The sequence below is a fragment of the Chrysochloris asiatica genome, unplaced genomic scaffold (genome assembly GCF_000296735.1).
Source record: "Chrysochloris asiatica unplaced genomic scaffold, ChrAsi1.0 scaffold00050, whole genome shotgun sequence".
Taxonomy (NCBI): domain Eukaryota; kingdom Metazoa; phylum Chordata; class Mammalia; order Afrosoricida; family Chrysochloridae; genus Chrysochloris; species Chrysochloris asiatica.
In genome coordinates, this window is record NW_006408568.1 from 636,140 (window position 1) to 652,940 (window position 16,801).

The 16,801-nt window shown below is 49.8% G+C and overlaps 2 protein-coding genes across 3 annotated transcripts; both read right to left on the minus strand.

Moving 5' to 3' along the window:
• Window positions 1–1,947: 1,947 nt before the first annotated feature.
• On the minus strand, window positions 1,948–8,382 carry ENO2 (enolase 2 (gamma, neuronal)). Of its 2 annotated transcripts, XM_006862628.1 has the most exons (11): window positions 8,289–8,382; window positions 7,717–7,812; window positions 7,508–7,566; window positions 7,142–7,211; window positions 6,500–6,633; window positions 6,039–6,261; window positions 4,423–4,620; window positions 3,367–3,568; window positions 2,979–3,087; window positions 2,733–2,791; window positions 1,948–2,457 (listed from the first exon to the last, which is right to left on the minus strand). In XM_006862628.1, the coding sequence occupies exons 1-11, from the start codon at window positions 8,371–8,373 to the stop codon at window positions 2,388–2,390; spliced, it is 1,305 nt and encodes a 434-aa protein (XP_006862690.1). In that variant the 5' UTR covers window positions 8,374–8,382; the 3' UTR covers window positions 1,948–2,387. The 2 variants fall into 2 exon arrangements, with proteins under 2 accessions (XP_006862690.1, XP_006862691.1); XM_006862629.1 differs by lacking the exons at window positions 7,142–7,211; window positions 7,508–7,566 and having other exon boundaries at window positions 2,388–2,457; window positions 8,289–8,373.
• Window positions 8,383–10,896: 2,514 nt separating this feature from the next.
• Window positions 10,897–16,389, minus strand: LRRC23 (leucine rich repeat containing 23). Its single transcript, XM_006862755.1, has 6 exons — window positions 16,267–16,389; window positions 16,074–16,183; window positions 15,329–15,582; window positions 14,224–14,354; window positions 13,020–13,156; window positions 10,897–11,182 (listed from the first exon to the last, which is right to left on the minus strand). Exons 1-6 carry the CDS (start codon window positions 16,387–16,389, stop codon window positions 10,897–10,899), a joined length of 1,041 nt encoding a protein of 346 aa, XP_006862817.1.
• Between the last annotated feature and the right edge of the window lie 412 nt (window positions 16,390–16,801).

Below are 16,801 nucleotides of genomic sequence, written 5' to 3' on the forward strand. Positions count from 1 at the left end.
AATCCAATCTGGTACCTGGGGGGGGGGGGGGGGGGAGGAGGTGTGAGCATGGTTGAGAAAAGGCAAGGAGGGAGGCAAGAAATCTGGCTCAAACCAGAACCAGATTAATCCTGGTAAATCTAGGAGTTAGGAAAGATGGGAGTCATGGACCTCGGAGAAAACAGTGGTGCTAAGTATGGTGAGCCTCAAGAGGGACACAGAAGCCCTGCTAGGAGTGAACAGAAAGATGAGATGCCCACACTGTCCTTAAGAGGCACAGAAGAGGAGAGGGGGCAGAAACTCTTTGAACTGAATAAATGGCTGAGGTGTTAGGGACCCAGGAGGAAAGACGAGAGGGAAATGGGCCCTGCCTATACAAAACTGAAATCCTTTTAGTCCTGGAGTTGGACAGGACTGCAGAAGTAGCCCAGGCCCAGAATTTAAAGAGCAGAGTGGGAGGTCCACAGAAGGTTGCTGTTGTTAGGTGCCATCGAGTCGGTGCCAAGACTCATAGCGACCTTATGCACAGTAGAACGAAATACTGCCCGATCCTGGGCCAACCTTACTACTGTTGCTACGCCTGATGCTGCCACTTGGCCACAGAAGGTACAACCTTGAAATTCTTCCTGTTCTCCAGCAGTATACTGCATGTTCTACAGAACCTGGGCTCCCTCTAGTGGCCACAGCTCACCAGTGCAGTACCTACCTGTTAAGTACCGTGACTTCCCAATCCAAGGAACTGGGTTAGTTCCTAGGCAGGCGTCTCATTGGTGGGGCTCCACAGAAAAGAGAGATACAGGGGATCTCTAGCCACATACTAGTACTCTATACATAGCCTGACCCAGCCAGAGGGCATGTTGACGACGTCAATTTCTGAATATTTAGGACTCAAGATTCTTCACTTCCTGCCTTCCCCTACACTTCCTGCTAACATTCTTCCCTCACCAGTTCCTCATCTTGCAGAGGGTTATGACCATACTTCCTGCTCTATCCCAGAATCAGCCAGGATTTTGTTTGGGAGAGGCTCAGTCTGGGAATTGGTGCTGTCCTCCACAGTTTTATTCCTTTAATACCTTCAGGGACTCCTGGACCCCAGTTTATACCACTTGCTAAGTCAATTCTGACTCATGGTGACCCCATCTATGTCAGAGTAGAGCTGTGCTCCAAGGGGTTTTCAATGGTTGAATTTTCTTAGGCTGATCACTAGGCCCTTCTTCCAAGGTGCCTCTGTATATGCAGCCTCCAACTTTTTAGTTAGCAGCTGAGCAAATAACCATTTGTACTGCCCAGGGACTCTCCAAACCCCAGGTTAACAACCCCTAATGCACATTGGTCCTGGGGCCAGGCTTGTTGCTTGGGCTCCACTGGTTGGGGCAGGGGCAGGTAGGCAGTGTCATTGTTTGGGCCATATTTGTTCAGTGCATCTTTCTGCCCTCCCCAGAGCTGCTAGCCAGTTTCATCCCCTTCCAGTGGCTCAGTCTTCTCTCCTCTCAGGTAGACTCGAGTTAAGACTCTTCAGACACAATCATGCACTGTGATTCAAACTTTAATGGTGGTGCTCTCAACACCACAAAGGTGGTGGCAACTGTGGAACATGGCCCGGGGGAGTGAGGCATTGCTCTGGTGCAGCTGAAGGAAGACCAGGAAACCTAGAGCTGGGGAGAGACTGAAAGGGGAAGATTCCCCAGGCACACAGCCCCACCTCTGGACCCACCCAGGCTGTGGTTAAGGGAGAACTCAGACAAAGGGATTGATGGTAAGGCCCTTTTGCTGCTATCCTTCCCGTTCCAGCAAGACCTCTTGTCCTAGGTCATACTGAGATCCACAGCCACATAGTCCCTTCAAATCAGGCCAGTTTTAGGCCCTAGTGGTTATGAGGAAATAATTAATGGAATGAATGGAAGATAAATAAATAAATAACAAACATACATATATACACTGAAGCCTTAGACCAGGTATGCCCATACACCCAGCACTCTCCCTAATTCACAGTTCATAGGCAACATGGGAGACTCATGGAACAAGCGCAAAGTACTAGTGACACATGACCCCACTCTAAACACCTCAACACACCAACCCTGATGTTCCTGTCACAGACCCTAATCATTCTTCCATAGACACCCCCCCCTTTGTAATTCTCATCCCTATTTCCAAGTTTTGAGGAAAGACTAGAAAGGAAGGAGAAGCGGAGAGTGGGAAAACCCAAAAAGTGGGGCCCAGAGAAGAGAAAGCAGAGACAGCGTGGGATTGGGTAAGCCAAGGAGCAGCTGGGGCAGGTTCATCAGGGAAGTTCTGGGCTGGCGCCCTGGGATTTAGGGTATCTCAGCAGGTGAAATATCACAGATCAAGACAGGAAGAAAGGGGTTCAAGGAAAATGGGAGAGAGGTTCCAAATCTCCAGGAGGGGGATCACAGTACACTGGGATTGCGGAAATTATGTCCAGCGAAGCGTGCCTCATCCCCCAGCTCTTCTTCAATTCTGAGATGAGACAGAAAGGAAACAGTCAGGAAAGCAGGAGACTCCTGTTTCTCTCTCTAGGAATCCCTCCAGCCTCCAAGGCCCCTCTGTGACCAAGGGTGAGTATTTCCTGGCTCGTTCATGTGACCACTAGGATCAATCAATCCGACCTTGAGCCACAAGTATTTCCTGGATATCTTCCTTTACCAGACTCTGGGCATTGAAGTTAGAATGGTGGGCAAACAAGACTTCTAACCAACTGTGCCCATGGGGTCCCATTCCTCAGGCTCCCTCACCTCATGAGCTGGTTATACTTGGCCAGACGCTCAGAACGGCATGGGGCACCAGTCTTGATCTGAAACATCCCAAAAGATATACAGCTCAGTGACTGAAGTACCCTTCACCACATAAAAGGGAACTTACACCCCCTGCTTCAGAATTCCCCTGACATCCTCAACCACTTGGAAGGAGAGACCCACCTGAACCTACAACCCACCAATCCCACAAACATCTCCCCCCACTCACCGGGCTGCCCCACTCACCTGACCTGTGCACAACCCTACAACCAGGTCAGCGATGAACGTGTCCTCTGTCTCTCCTGAGCGATGGCTCACCATGACCCCCCAGCCATTCTCCTGGGCCAGCTTGCACCTGTATCCATACCATACACCTGCACTGATCTCCCCAGCCCCTCTCACCGAGCATGCTCTTCCCAACCCCAAAATTGGTCTAAGTCAAGAAACAAGTAGAGGGAAATTGGGAGAGGAGCAGAGGGCGAGGGGTGGAGGGAGCAGAACTGAGAGAACTGTGCTGGTAATTTTAGGCTCCCTGTTCTCTTGGGCATCACTGGGTAGGGGTAAGGTAGGCACTCTTGCAAGAAGAGACCAGTGCAGACAGGATCTGAGTAGGAAAGAAGTAGGAGTCACTCACGCCTGGATGGCTTCGGTGACTGAGCCAATCTGGTTGACCTTGAGCAGCAGGCAGTTGCAGGCCTTTTCCTCCACTGCCCGCTCAATACGCTTTGGGTTGGTTACTGTTAGGTCATCACCGACAATCTGGATCCCTACATTGGCTGTGAACTTGGACCAGGCAGCCCAATCATCCTGGTCAAAGGGATCTTCAATGGAGACCACTGCAGGTGGAGAGAGAGACGAGACTATTAATCCTCCCTGGGTCTCTGTATCAGGAAATAACCACCAACCACCCCCACCCCCACCCCCGACCTGGCTCTTTGATTCCTTGAAATATAGAGGTTCCCTTGCTCATCCTTGCCTCTATCCCAAAGCCAGCCTGCTCTGATTCTAATCTTGATTCTTATTTCATGAAACTTCCAAGAACAAAGGTTCACAGCCTTCCTCAGAATATCTTTGCATTTCCCTATTCTGATGTGGTACTGTAGGATAAGCACTGGACTACTAACTGCAAGGCTGGTGGTTCAAATCCACCAGCCAGCTGCTCCTTGGAAACTCAATATAGGGTCAATATGAGTCAGACCTAACTTGATGGCACTTAACAACAAAAATTCTGACTACTGGGAAGCCTTTCCTTACTATTAGTTTAAATCATGTTACAATTTCTGTTTTCTCCTGCTTTATCTTGTGGACTAAGAACCTTTGGTAGATGTGAAGCAGGTGATCCCATCTATCCTTGGCCTTCTTTTCTATTCACATATCAGTCCCAGACCCTTTAGCATCACCATTTAATCAACCAGGGGCACTGAAGTGTGCTAGTTGCATGCTTGTTAAATGCAAGTCATCCTTTCACCATCATGGTCCTTATAATTTCAGAGTTCCTGATATTCAAGACCCAGAGCAGATGAAACAGATGCATGCATCATAGCTCCCTGCATATCTGTGTTCCATACAAAGCCTAGTCTACAGGGGGCTCTGTCATCCATCCCTGGCTCTCAGGTTCTTCTTAGGACACTTTGTGGCAACTGTGCCAGAACCCACTGCCCTCTCTCCCACACTCCCTCCCTGTTCTCACCAGGATAGTCCCTGACAAAGTCCTGGTACAGGGCCCCCAGCTGGTCCCCAGTGATGTATCGAGAAGGATCAGGGGGAGACTTGAAGTCCAAGTCATATTTGCCATCACGATAAAACTCCGAGGCAGCGACATCCATGCCAATGACAATCTTTTCTGTGTAGCCAGCCTTGTCGATGGCTTCCTTCACCAGCTCCAAGGCTAGGGGTGGAATAGAGGGAGATTATAAGCAGCAGCAGGAGTGGACAAGGAAGGATGGACAGGAAGAAAAGTCAGGGCAGAAGTGGAGAACTGCTGTTGGGGAGAATTTGGTTAAGGTCATTGGGGGGATCCCCAGGTCTAGGAGGAACAGGCCATCTTGTAAGAAGGCAAAGGACAGGGATTCCGTTTATAATGGTTTGGGTTTTGCTGCTAATAGCTATAATGTATTAAGGGCTGTAGGATAAGCGCTGGTCTGCAAACCAAAAGGTCAGTGGTTCAAACCCATCAGCTGCTCCTATGGATCACTATGAGTCAGAACCGACCGACAGCACTTAACAACATATCAACTAGAAACTTTACGTAGATGATCTCATTTAATCTTCACAATGAGACTTTGTCATTAGCTGCCATCAAGTCAGCCTAGGCTCATGGTAACCTTCTGAGTAACAGAATGAAACATTCCCCAGTGATCAGCTGAGCACTACTCCATGATCAGCTGCAGACTAGACCATTGTTAACCATGGTGCTTTCACTGGCTGATTTTGGGATGTAGATCACAAGGCCTTGGTTTGAATCTGGAAGCTCTGCAGTCAGTGGAGGCTTACCTATATAGTAGCATGATAGCAACACACAAGCTTCCATTGACAGATGGCCAGGAATTAAACCAGGGTCTCCCATGGAAGGCACCACTGCCCCCAGGAGGTAGACATTGGTTTATCCCCTTTGTACAGATAAGAAAATCAATCAGTAACTCTTCAAAGTCATGTTTCAAATCCATGTAATTTGGTCCCAAAATCTTAACTCTTAACCACTACCTATAATGCTTCCATAGGAGTCCTGGTGTGGCACTGTGGGTTAACGCGCCAGACTCCAAAGCCGTTTGAACTGCAAGGTTGGTGGTTCAAGCTCACCAGCTGCTCCTTGGAAACCCTATACAGGGTCACTATGGGTTGGAACAGACTCGACAGCACTTAACAACAACAACAATGCTTCTATTCACTAACAGAAAAACTAGGGATCCTAGAGCCAAAAAAGGTTGGTGTGAGGATAGGGAGAAATTTAGAATGGATTTCCCGGAATTTGTTATGTCTCATCACACCAAAAACCCTATGGAGTTAAAGCAAAGCCTGAATCCCACAGGTCACCTAGGCCATCTCCCAACATCCCCAGGGGCTTCAGTAAGGACTTACAGATGCTACCAGATCTGGCTGAGCAGGGAAAAGATGGTCCTTTTAGGCCTGCATGTAAATTTGCAGGCCTTCTGATAATTCCTCTATGGGCTATTTAGTAATACCGTTGGATACCAGGAGCTCAAGAACCCCTAACTCCTCTACAGAACTTGGTGAAGGGTGTAGCCCTTCCTGATGTCCCAGAATAGAGTAGAACTTAAGAGTTGGTAGTGGGGCTTGTGGCCTCACCTTCACTGTTCTCTAGAATATTGGGGGCAAAGCCACCTTCATCCCCCACATTGGTGGCATCTTTGCCATACTTGTCCTTGATGACCCCCTTGAGTGTGTGGTAGACCTCTGCCCCAAGTCGCATGGCATCCCGAAAGCTCTCAGCACCCACAGGGAGGATCATGAATTCCTGCATGGCCAACTTGTTTCCAGCATGAGATCCACCATTGATCACGTTGAAGGCCTAGGGAGCCACAAGAGGACAAAGAGTCAAAGAATCTTTCCTGCTCTACCCTGGGAATGCTAACCCATGGCTATTCCAAGCCAAAATTTGCCCCAGCTTCTCAAACTCAAGAGTCTGTGCTCTATTCTTGCTTGTCATTCATTGTTGCGATTCATTTTCCTTCCATCATTCCCCTTGGGTTTCCCATTCACTCTTCCACCCACCCCTGGGATAGGCATAGTTACAGCGTAGTGCTCACCGGCACAGGCAGGATGAGGTCTGAGTTCCCGGCCAGCTGAGCAATATGCCGATACAGGGGCAATTCCCGCTCAGCTGCCCCCGCCTTACACACAGCCAGGGATACACCCAGGATGGCATTGGCCCCAAACTTGGCTGGGAGATCAAAGAAGAGAAAACTTAGCAATAAAAAAGGTCCACTGCTTTTTCCAGCCCTTGCTTTTACCTATGATCCCCAAAGGAGCTAACAGAGGAGACACCCCCTCCTCTCCCTCCTTACCCCTGCAATAGGGACTTTCAGAGATCCATGCAGCTCATCCATTCTCCTCTGCAAATAGCAGGGGAAGAGCAGAAGGTGGGGAGAAGATGGTAGAAAAGGACAGAGAACCGACCTAATTTTAAACATCCCTAAGAACAAACTACCCAACACCAGCTCTCTCCTCTTTATGCAAAGAAGTTCTTGTTTCCATCTAGCATCACTGCCTCCCATTGCAGTGAAACTCACCTTCTCTTGGCTCTGGCTATGAAAGAAGGATGGAAGAAGGGCTAGTCCTCTGGCAGCCCTTCCTGACAAAGTCCCCACAGCACTGGCCCCTCCAGTTCTCCACCTGCTTTTCATGTGCCCACCCTCGTTTCTACCCACCTTCTCCCAGTTCCTGCTTACATTTGTTTTCAGTCCCATCCAACTCCAGCATCAAGTTGTCCAGTTTCTCTTGTTCCACCACAGAGATACCCTGTGGACACAGCCCCATCACTCAGGGCCAAGGTGGAGGCTGGGTCCTAGGGCAGGGACTCCCATTTGTACACAGGCTTACATCTGGCCAACATCCTACCAGATCCCTGTCACAGGGCCTGTCTGGATTAGAGGACCTGAGTCCCCCCTGGGAGCAGGGGGCAAGAAGGGGGTCTGTCTCCTCACTATCCTTGTAATCATGATTCCTAAAAGGTGGGCCTTTCTCCTCCCCTTCCTCCCTGAGGGTTCTATCCTGGCCCCCCGGTCCTGCCATCCCCAGCAAAAAGTGGGCCTCACTGAGCTGATGAGGGCTGGAGCGATAGTGGTGTTGATGTGGTCCACTGCCTTCAGGACACCTAGGGAGAGGCAGAGCCATGGGGATGGGTCAGGCTAGGAGGGACCAGAAGACAGGAGGAGAGAAAAGGAGGGAGGGCTTGCTAGAAAAGGGTTGGGGACTGATGTAAGGACTGAGGGGTAGAAGGGCCTAGAAAGAAGAAAGGCCTCACCTTTGCCTAAGTAACGCTGTTTGTCACCATCTCTTAGCTCCAGTGCCTCATAGATGCCAGTGGAGGCTCCACTGGGCACTGCTGCCCGGAAAAGACCTGGAAGAGGAACATGAAATTAGGAGGGGAGGAAAAGAAGGACACTACTGGGCCAGGGATTACTTCTGCCTTGCAGCCCTGAACATCCGGCCTTCTCCCCACCCTGCTCCCTGACCACACACACACACACACACACACACACACTCAGCCTGAAGCACAAGCAGTAACCGCCTCATATGATACCCCATATGCACAAGTGGGAACCCACAGAAAGGAAGCCATGCCAGCCAGGTAGCACATATATGCATATGCAGAGTTGTACATGCAGATACCCAGAGAACAGGTATGTCTCACGGTGGAACAGAGACCTGTTTATTCTGGCTCCCCTGTACAAGGAGGATCCACCCCTCATAACCAAGGCGGTGAGCCTGGCCCCACTGGGTGTTGAGGAAAGCCTCCCATTATCCAGGCTGGTGCAGACCCAGCGAAGAGGTTGAAAAGTGGGGACTGTGAGAAAGCCCATACCCCACCATTACCTTTGGCAGTGTGGAGATCCACCTCCACCGTGGGATTCCCACGGGAATCCAGGATCTCCCGGGCCCAGATCCTCTCTATCGACATGATGCCTAGGATCTCCTCGGGTGGAAGGAACTGAAGGAGAAAGACAAGAGGCTTAGAGAGGGTGGAGCCTAAGGTAAGTGGGAGGGGCTAGAGGCAGGGAGGGTTGGGAAAGAGAAAGAGGTTACTGCAGTGGGGGTGGGGGGGGTGGCTGCAGTCTCAGGTTGGAGAAGGGATCGCCCTCCCCCCTCCCGCCCCCCAGAGGCGGGGAGAAGGTCAAGGCAGTGAAGAGGAGGTCACTGCAGTGGGGGGCAGGGTAAAATCAAAAGATGAGAAGGGAGGGTCCCCACAGTGAAGAGGGAAGGGGCAGTGGGTCCCTCGCCCCCTCAAGTAGCTTCAGCAGCTGGCGTCTGGGGTTCCCCCAATTCTCAGAGCAGAATGGCTGCCAAGCTTACAGTTATTTCTTTTTGGAGTCAGAAAGAGGAGGGGCTGTCTGACCTGCTAGGACTCTCCTTTTGAGATGAGAGTCCCCCATCCCACCACCACCAAGTTAAATGCCAAGCCTGCTGACCCACACTCTTAGGTCTCAATCTCTCCCTCAGAAGTGTGTCCTTCCTCTATCCAAGAAATGGTGCGACAAGAATCTGGGGAGAGAACCTTGGGGAAGGGCCTCCAGGCCCGGGGGTTACAGTGAGGAGGAGCACGATGACGACCCCATAGAAAAGTCAAAGCTGGGCCCATTCTCTCCCCGTCCCCAGACAAATCCCCCTCCTCCCATCCCTCCCCTGCGTAGCCAGGAAAAGGAAAAGCCAGGAGAGGGGCGACTAGGGGGAGGAGAAGGCGAGTCTAGAAGAAATCTGGGGAGCAGAGGGAGGGTGAGGGAAGACACTCCACCAAATACAAAGCCAGGAGGACATACCAGAATAAAAATGCACAGCACCGGAAACCTGAATTTAAAAACCAGGGCGAGGAGGGCAAAAGAGGCAAGGGTGGAGAAAGGCGCAGCTAGAGAGAAATAAGTGCCGAGCAGGTGGGCACCTAAGTGAGGAGGGGGCAACAGCCAGAAAAGAGGGGTCTGGGAAGGCTGGGAGAAGGAGGCTGCCGGGAGAGGCAAGCAGGTGCGCAGCGCTGCGGCGTGGCCGGGAGAAGCGCTAAGGCGGGGAGAAGGGAGGCCAGGAGCTGCGGCTGGAGGCGCGGAGGTAAGGGGAGGGAGCCGAGGGGGGCCAGCTGGCTGAAGCTTCACCTCGGGGCTGCAGACTCCGCCAGTGGCGACAGCAGCGACTCTGAGAGAACAGACAGAAGTGCAGTGGCGGTAGTGGCGGTGGTGGAGGTGGTGGCGGTGGCGGCAGCGGCGGCAGCTCCCGGGCGACGGGCGGGGGGCGGAGGGGGGCAGGCGCCGATAGGGCCGGGCGGGCGCATGTGACCCGGAGCCCCCGATGAGTCAGGAGCCGCGGGTGGAGGCGTAGGTAGGAGTGCGGGTGGGGGTCGGGGGAAGGTTCCGGGAGAGCGATAGGGAGGAGAATGAGTGACCCCTAACCTGGCCACCTACGTCCGCGCGTGTGCTTATACCCACACTTCGACCCACTCAAAAGTTACGGGCACAGTTTCACCCCAATAATCTTGGAACTGAAGCCCACATTGCCAGTGCATAGTGTCTCACAAACCAGGTCAGACACAAGAGTTATCGAAATGTCTCTTTATTTGAAAATTGAATCTTCCTAAACACCCAGTTTACTCCTCATCGAACCCTACAAATATCCATTGAGTCTATCTAAGTCAACCCAGGCTTGGCTCCCACCCAGATCTATGTGAGGGTGAGTGCAGGGCTCAGTCCACCTGCACCCCATATGGTCCAGGTTGCAGGCACAGAGCTTGGGCGACAGGTTGAAATGAATTAGGAGCTCAGAGACAAAAGCAGGTACCAGTGTCCCTAATGAGGGTGTGACAGTTGAGGCCCCAACTGGTAGGCATGCCTGGTCTTGGGGCCAGTGCGTTTATCTCCTGGAGGAAGAGGGCAGAAGTCAAGTCTCCGGGCCTTACTAGCTCCCAGTCTCAACCTCTTCCCCATACAAATGTCCAGCTGCCATAGCTCCCTGGTCTCATCCCAGTTTCTTCTGCCTCACCCAGCCATCCTTTCTTCCCTCCCACTCCATCCCTACTCCTGTTGTCCTGTTATTTTCAGCTTCAAATTTTTAGTGCAAGATCTTCCTCTCCTGCCTTCTCTCCTACACACAGCTGTGTTCCTCATATGCCACCACCAACCTACCCCCCATGGGCCTGGATCTATCCTATCCTAACTGACCTTCACTCTATGAAAGGGGTGGCTGCTCAACCACCCGCCAACTTTGATAATGCTATGCCAGTCTCCTAAGCCTTCTCAGCTCCTTCTCAAGCCCTTTAGGTCCTTCCTCTTCAACCTGAGATGCCCTTGACTCCTAACCTGGCCTCTCCTAGGGTTCTCCTGCATTAGCCCTTCCCTCATTTTTTCTCACCCACCCTTTCTCGCAGGAACTTCTCTTCCCCTATCCACTCACGCCTGTGACCTCCTCTTCCTGCTTCTGCTGGCTCCCTTACCATCCTCAGAGGCTAGAGCTGCTGCTGCTTTGTTGACTGATCTGGTTTCTCCTCAGGATCAGGCTCAGGATCATGCTCCTGTTCCTCCTTCATCCTCTGACGGATCTCCTCAGCTTCAGCCCGCTCCTCGTCCTCGTAGAAGTCCTTGTCCAGGCGTTCAAGGTGCACCATTTGTACCAGGGCCTCTTGGCGGTAGTCACTCTCATCTGTGCATGGGTTTTCCAGCAGCACTAGGGCCCGAAGCTTGGGTAGATCCCGAAGTTTGCTTAGCTCTCCCAGGTCAGTCACCATATTGCCCCTGCCAGTGGGGTCAGGAAGAGTTCGCCCAGGAATAATGGGCTTTGGGGGCCAAACTATCAGGCATAGGGTATCTGAGGGACTCTCCCACTGGGCTTCTGTTTCCCTAGGAACACTGTCCCTGTGGATTGGCCTGCCAAGCATTGTCACATTTGTGGCAGAGATGCCCAACGCAACCCCACTCATGTCCTGTTTCCACTCATGAAGGAATCTCTAAGTGCTGTATTATATCCTGTAATGTGCTGTCTTTATCCTTTTGGAGCAGCAAAGGTAGGCCACATTCTGCCCCATAGTGAGAGAGGAGGGAGGAAATCTCCCTGGAAGGTGAAAGACTTTTTCTATGTCAATCACACTTAATCAGAGGTTGTTGTTGTTAACTGTTACGTGTCTTTGAGTGGGTTCTGACTCACAGGAACTCTGTATAGGGTGTTCAGTGAGTGGCTAGTGGGTTTGAACTGCTGACCTTGCAGCTAGCAGTCCAGTGCAGTTCAGTGCTCAGAGGTTAAAAGGTAGGAATTAGACCAGTGGAGAAGGAACTGGGATCTAAGCATGCACTCAGAATGGTAGGTGCTATGTTGGGTCTCCTCACAGGAAGGAGCTGAAAGCCAGGGATGGGTTAGGGCCTCTTAGCCCAAAGAACAATCTCCTAATATGCCTCATTATGTAATAGTCTGTGTTTATTTTTATGTTCTTCAAACTTTTAGAAAAGCATGCTCTTCTAAATGTTCCAATCTCATCCCAATGGGGTGAAGAACCTCACACAGTTGTTCCCCAGTGGGAGTGCTGCAGGCATTTTGTGTTGGACTGTCCAGTGCATGGTAGGATATTTAGCATCTCTAGCCCCAGAGTCACCTCCTAGTCATTGAGACAACTCAAAACAACCCGTCAACCACAAACATTTACACCACACCACCACCAACCAGGCCAAAGTGACAGACCTGGATAGCAAGAGATTGCTTCCTGGGTGAGGGGAGGAGTTGGAACTTTAAGGGGCAACCACTTGTTACAAACTCTATTACAAACTCTAAGGATTTAGTCTTATTCACTGCAGAAGGAAGCAATTTCCTTACATTTTTGCTTAAAGAAACACACAAAATATCCTCCATCAGAGAAAAGCTGCTGAAAGAAAATCCCCCTGAGTCCCAAGACACAGTATCTTTCTACCTGGAGACTTCCTTTCAAATTCTCTCCAAATATGAGCTCACCTTGATTTTCCTATCAGTAAGGGAGTCATCCTTTACAGGTGAGGCTCAGTGGGAGAGAGGCAGAATATGAAAAGAGGAACTAAGATGGAGGGGAGAACAAAGGAAACTCATATGGGGGTGGTTGTTTTTAGGTGACACGGAGTTGATTTTTGACTCATAGTGACCCCATGTGACAAAGTAGAACTGCCCCATAGGGTTTCCTAGGCTGTAGTTTTTATGGAAGGAGATCCTCAGGTCTCTCTCCCATGGTGCCTCTGAGTGGGTTTAAACCATCAACCTTTTGGTTAGCAGCCAAGTGCTTAACCATTGCAGCCAGACCATGAGGCCTTAAGGACTGCCTATGATTCCTCTAGATGTTCCTAGAACACAGCACAAGACCTAGCACATAGCACATTCTCAGTAATTGTGAACTGAATGAATAAAGACTCAGGGGTTGCAGGTTATAATGGTCATAGTTTGATAATCAGGACTGAATGTAAAAGTAAGGGGAGGAGGAGTGATGGTCAGGATGAAGGATAAGGTGAGGATCTGGGAGTGGTATGTTTGGGGGTCAAGGCCAGGGAGGAATCTGAGAGACAAAAGCTTCTCCTGGTCAGGGAAAGGAGCAAGGTACAGCTTGGAGGGGGTGCATACCTCAGGTTTAGATACTGAAGGGACTTCATTTCCTCAGAAAAGCCATTCAGAGTTTCAATTTGGTTGTCTCGAAGATGCAAGGTAGTGAGATTGCTTAGTTTCTCCAAGCCTTCCACCTTCTTCAGCATGTTCTGGGCCTAGACTCCAAGACACAATAGATAGACTGGGAGGGAGAGTAGGAGTAGGTAAGGAAGCAAAATCAGAAAGAAATGAAGCAAAAGAGGAAACCCAAGAGGTAAAGAGAGGGAAAGGTGGAGGAGGGGAGCAAAGGGAGTTAGAGATTTATCTATGAAGAGGAAGACATCCAGGAAAAGCTTCCACCCCAGAGAAAGGCCAGCAGTAACCCCTGCAATGCATCCTACCAAAAAAAAAAAAAATGAAGCCCACTGCCATCAAGTCGATTTTGACGCATAGCAACCCTTGATAGGGTTTCCAAGACTGTAAATCTTTACAGGAGCAGACAGCCTCACCTTTCTCCCACAAAGAAGCCTTTGAGCTTAAACTGGATGACCTTGTGGCTAGCAGCCCAACATCTGTCTATTCTATAGTGTCAACAGGGTACCAAAGCCACCTCTAATTAGAAAAAGATGCTTCCAGCTACTCTTAGGCCCATGAGCCCCCACTCAGCTACCAAGGAGAAGTGGCTTCAGTACCATCTTGGAATGAAGATGCTGAAGAATCTAAAAAACTAAACATTTAAGTGGTCCCTTTAAACTGATGTCTGTCCCTCAGTTATGTCATGTTATGCTGCTACTTGTATCAAACAAATTATCTATTATCCATGCTTTATGTAGCATCATCCCTGCTAGGTGTTAATCACCATATCTGTTTTATCTTTGTATCTCAACAGAATCTGTCACAAAGTTATTGTTGTTTTAATGCCGCCAAGGCAGTTCTGACTTATAGAGACCCTGTATAGGGTTTCCAAGGAGCGATTGGTAGATTTGAACCGCCAACCTTGCAGTTCAAACCGACCTTGCGGTCTAGTGCTTATCCTACAGCACCACACCAGGGCAAAGCTGTTGTTGTTAAGTTCCATCAAGTCAGTTCTGACCCATAGTAACCCTGTATAGGGCTTCCAAGGGACTCAATAATTAAACCAGTTACTATTATGACAAAGTGGCTGGACCTACTGAAAACCAGTTGTCCTGGCCCTCAGGACAGTGCCCTCTTTCCTTTCCCACTGTCTGACCCAGTGAGCTACCAGAAATAGATTCTTTAGCTTAGGGAGGTTGATCCCCAGGGTGCTGTCCAGCTGGTTTCCCCGAAGCTCCAGTGTGTGTAGGCTGTTCAACTTTTGGGGGTCCAGACCTGTCACCATGCGAATGTGGTTCCCTGGGGAGGAAGAGGAGAATCAAGAGTTCAAAAGGCCACTCTAGATGATTTTCTGGGAGCATTTGAGACTGATTTTCCAGGAGCCTCTGCATCATCCTCTTTCTAATGCTAGGTGAACAGTGAAGGGACCCTGGAGGTAGCGATCTGGTAGTCCAAGGGCCTAAGGCCTTTTGAGGAGTGAAAGAAGAGTACCTAGCAATCCCCCTCCTACTTCAAGTCTTTGCACGATGTCTTCATTTCCATGCTGCCTGTCCTAATCAACCTGTTTGAAATGATCGCCTCTACCCCCACCCTTAAAGGAGCTCTGGTAGCGTAGTGGTTACGAATCGGGCTGCGAACCTTAAGGTCAGCGGTTCGAAACTACCAGCCGCTCCGCGGGAGAAAGATGAGGCTTTCTACTCCCGTAAAGATTTACACCCTTGGAAACCCTGTACAGGGTCGCTATGGGTCGGACCCGACTCAATGGCACTTAACAACAACAACCCCCACCCTTACCCTGAGCTAGTTTTTTCTGTGGCACTCATCTCCTTTTAATATATTTACTTACTATATTCATTGCTAATTGTCTCCCTCAACTAAACTAGAAGGTAAATTACATGAGAATAAAGATTTTTTTCTTTTCTTTTCTTTCTAGTTTACTTTGATTTTTTGCTGTCTGCTATATCTCCAGCAACAGAAACCTGGTGTGGTGCTGTAGAATAAGCACTGGACTGCTAACCACAAGGTTGGTGGTTCAAACCCACCAGCCACTCCTCAGAAACCCTATACAGGTTCGCTATGAGTCCGAACCAACTCGCCAGCACTTAACAACAATAGATCTTCAGTATACAAAATTGTAATGAATGTTATAATGAGTGGTTAAGTCAATGAATGCAGATTACTGCGTGGCATAGCCAAGGATCACATACTGCCCGCTTCTGTTGGCCCCGGGTTAGGAAGGAAAGAATCATGTGCAGCCATTCTGAAGGGCCCACCTTTGAGATCCAGGCTGCCCAGACGAGGATGACAGATGCCCTCAGTGTCAGTGATCTGGTTATAAGCAAAACTGGCAATCTGCAGATAGGGCAGTTCATCCAGACGGGCACTTCGCAGCCGGTTACCATCAGCCTTGAGCCAGAGCAGGTGGGTAAGGTAATTGAGTGGGGACAAGTCTGTCAGATGATTCTCAGAAACATCCACATAGCGTAGATGGATATAAGAGCGTAGTAAGTAGATGTCTGTCAGATCCCTAGAACGTGGTAGAGGGAAGGGTCAGAGTTAGTGTAAGTCTAGCAAGGACTGGGTAGAGGTGCTGAAGCAAAAGGTTATATGGAGATGACATATATCTATTGGGGAGAAGAATGGGAAACAAAATGGGTGGGGTGAGGCAGGGGAAAAGAAGGCAGGTATGTTTTTAACTGTGGTCAGGGACCAGGTGTCAGTGAAAGTCAGAGAACTGAAACTCTGAAGGACAAATGAGTGAGTCCAGCAGGAATGCCCATATAGTCTCAGTTTCTACTTCTCCAGACCAGCTCAGACAGGAAGTCTCAGAGTTTCTGAAAAATAAATTCTATCCTTCTTTCACCACTGGGTCAAGATGACAGAGATCTAAACTCTCAACCAAAAAAAGAAAGAAAGGAAGGGAGAGAAAGAAAGAAAAGGAAAGACAAAGAATGAGGGTGGGAAAGGAGATAAGGCCTAAAATTTTCACAATCCTCATCTGGTCCCTCACAAACACACCTCTCTTTGACCTCCAGCTTGACATAAGCGTGAGCCAGTCCATTACCAGTCTTACAAAGCAAAGAAAGTCCTTCTTTCATCAAGTCCTCTGAGAGGGGGTTGGGTATCCACTACAAGAGAAAGTGGAGTCAGGCATCTTTCCCACCTGATGTTTTCCCTTTGCCTTAGGACCCTTCCCTTTCCAAGCTCTCACATCCTCAGATAAGTCTTCTCCCTCTTTCCTGTAGTCCTCTCCCTCCTCAGTCTCCTTCTCATCATCATCTTTTTCAAGATCATCCTGGTCTGGCTCAAAATCTTCCAGATCTTCATCTGACATCTTTCTTCCTGGCTGAAGGCTCTGGAGTCAGCTCAAGTTCAGCCCTCGCTCTGGAAAGAAGGTCTTTCAGCTTCTGCCAACTCCTCAGTCCCTCACCTCTGATCAACCCTCTCTTCCACTAACTATGCTTACCATAGTGGTCAGCTTACTACTCATTCACTCTCCTATCAACCCTCTCTTCCACTGACTATGCTCTGTCCTCATCTCTGCAACCATCAAGTTTCAATTTTGACTCCAAACCTCCACTGCATACTTCCCACTAAGGATCCTTTTCCGTTCAGGATGCCTTCTCCCCCAAGACCTTTTCTGCCATTCACAGTAGCAACCACTCTCCTCCAGCAGTTCACTTCCTCCGCAGTTCTCCCCACCGATTAAGCCATCCAGTCTCCCCTTACTGATCTACCTTCTCTCT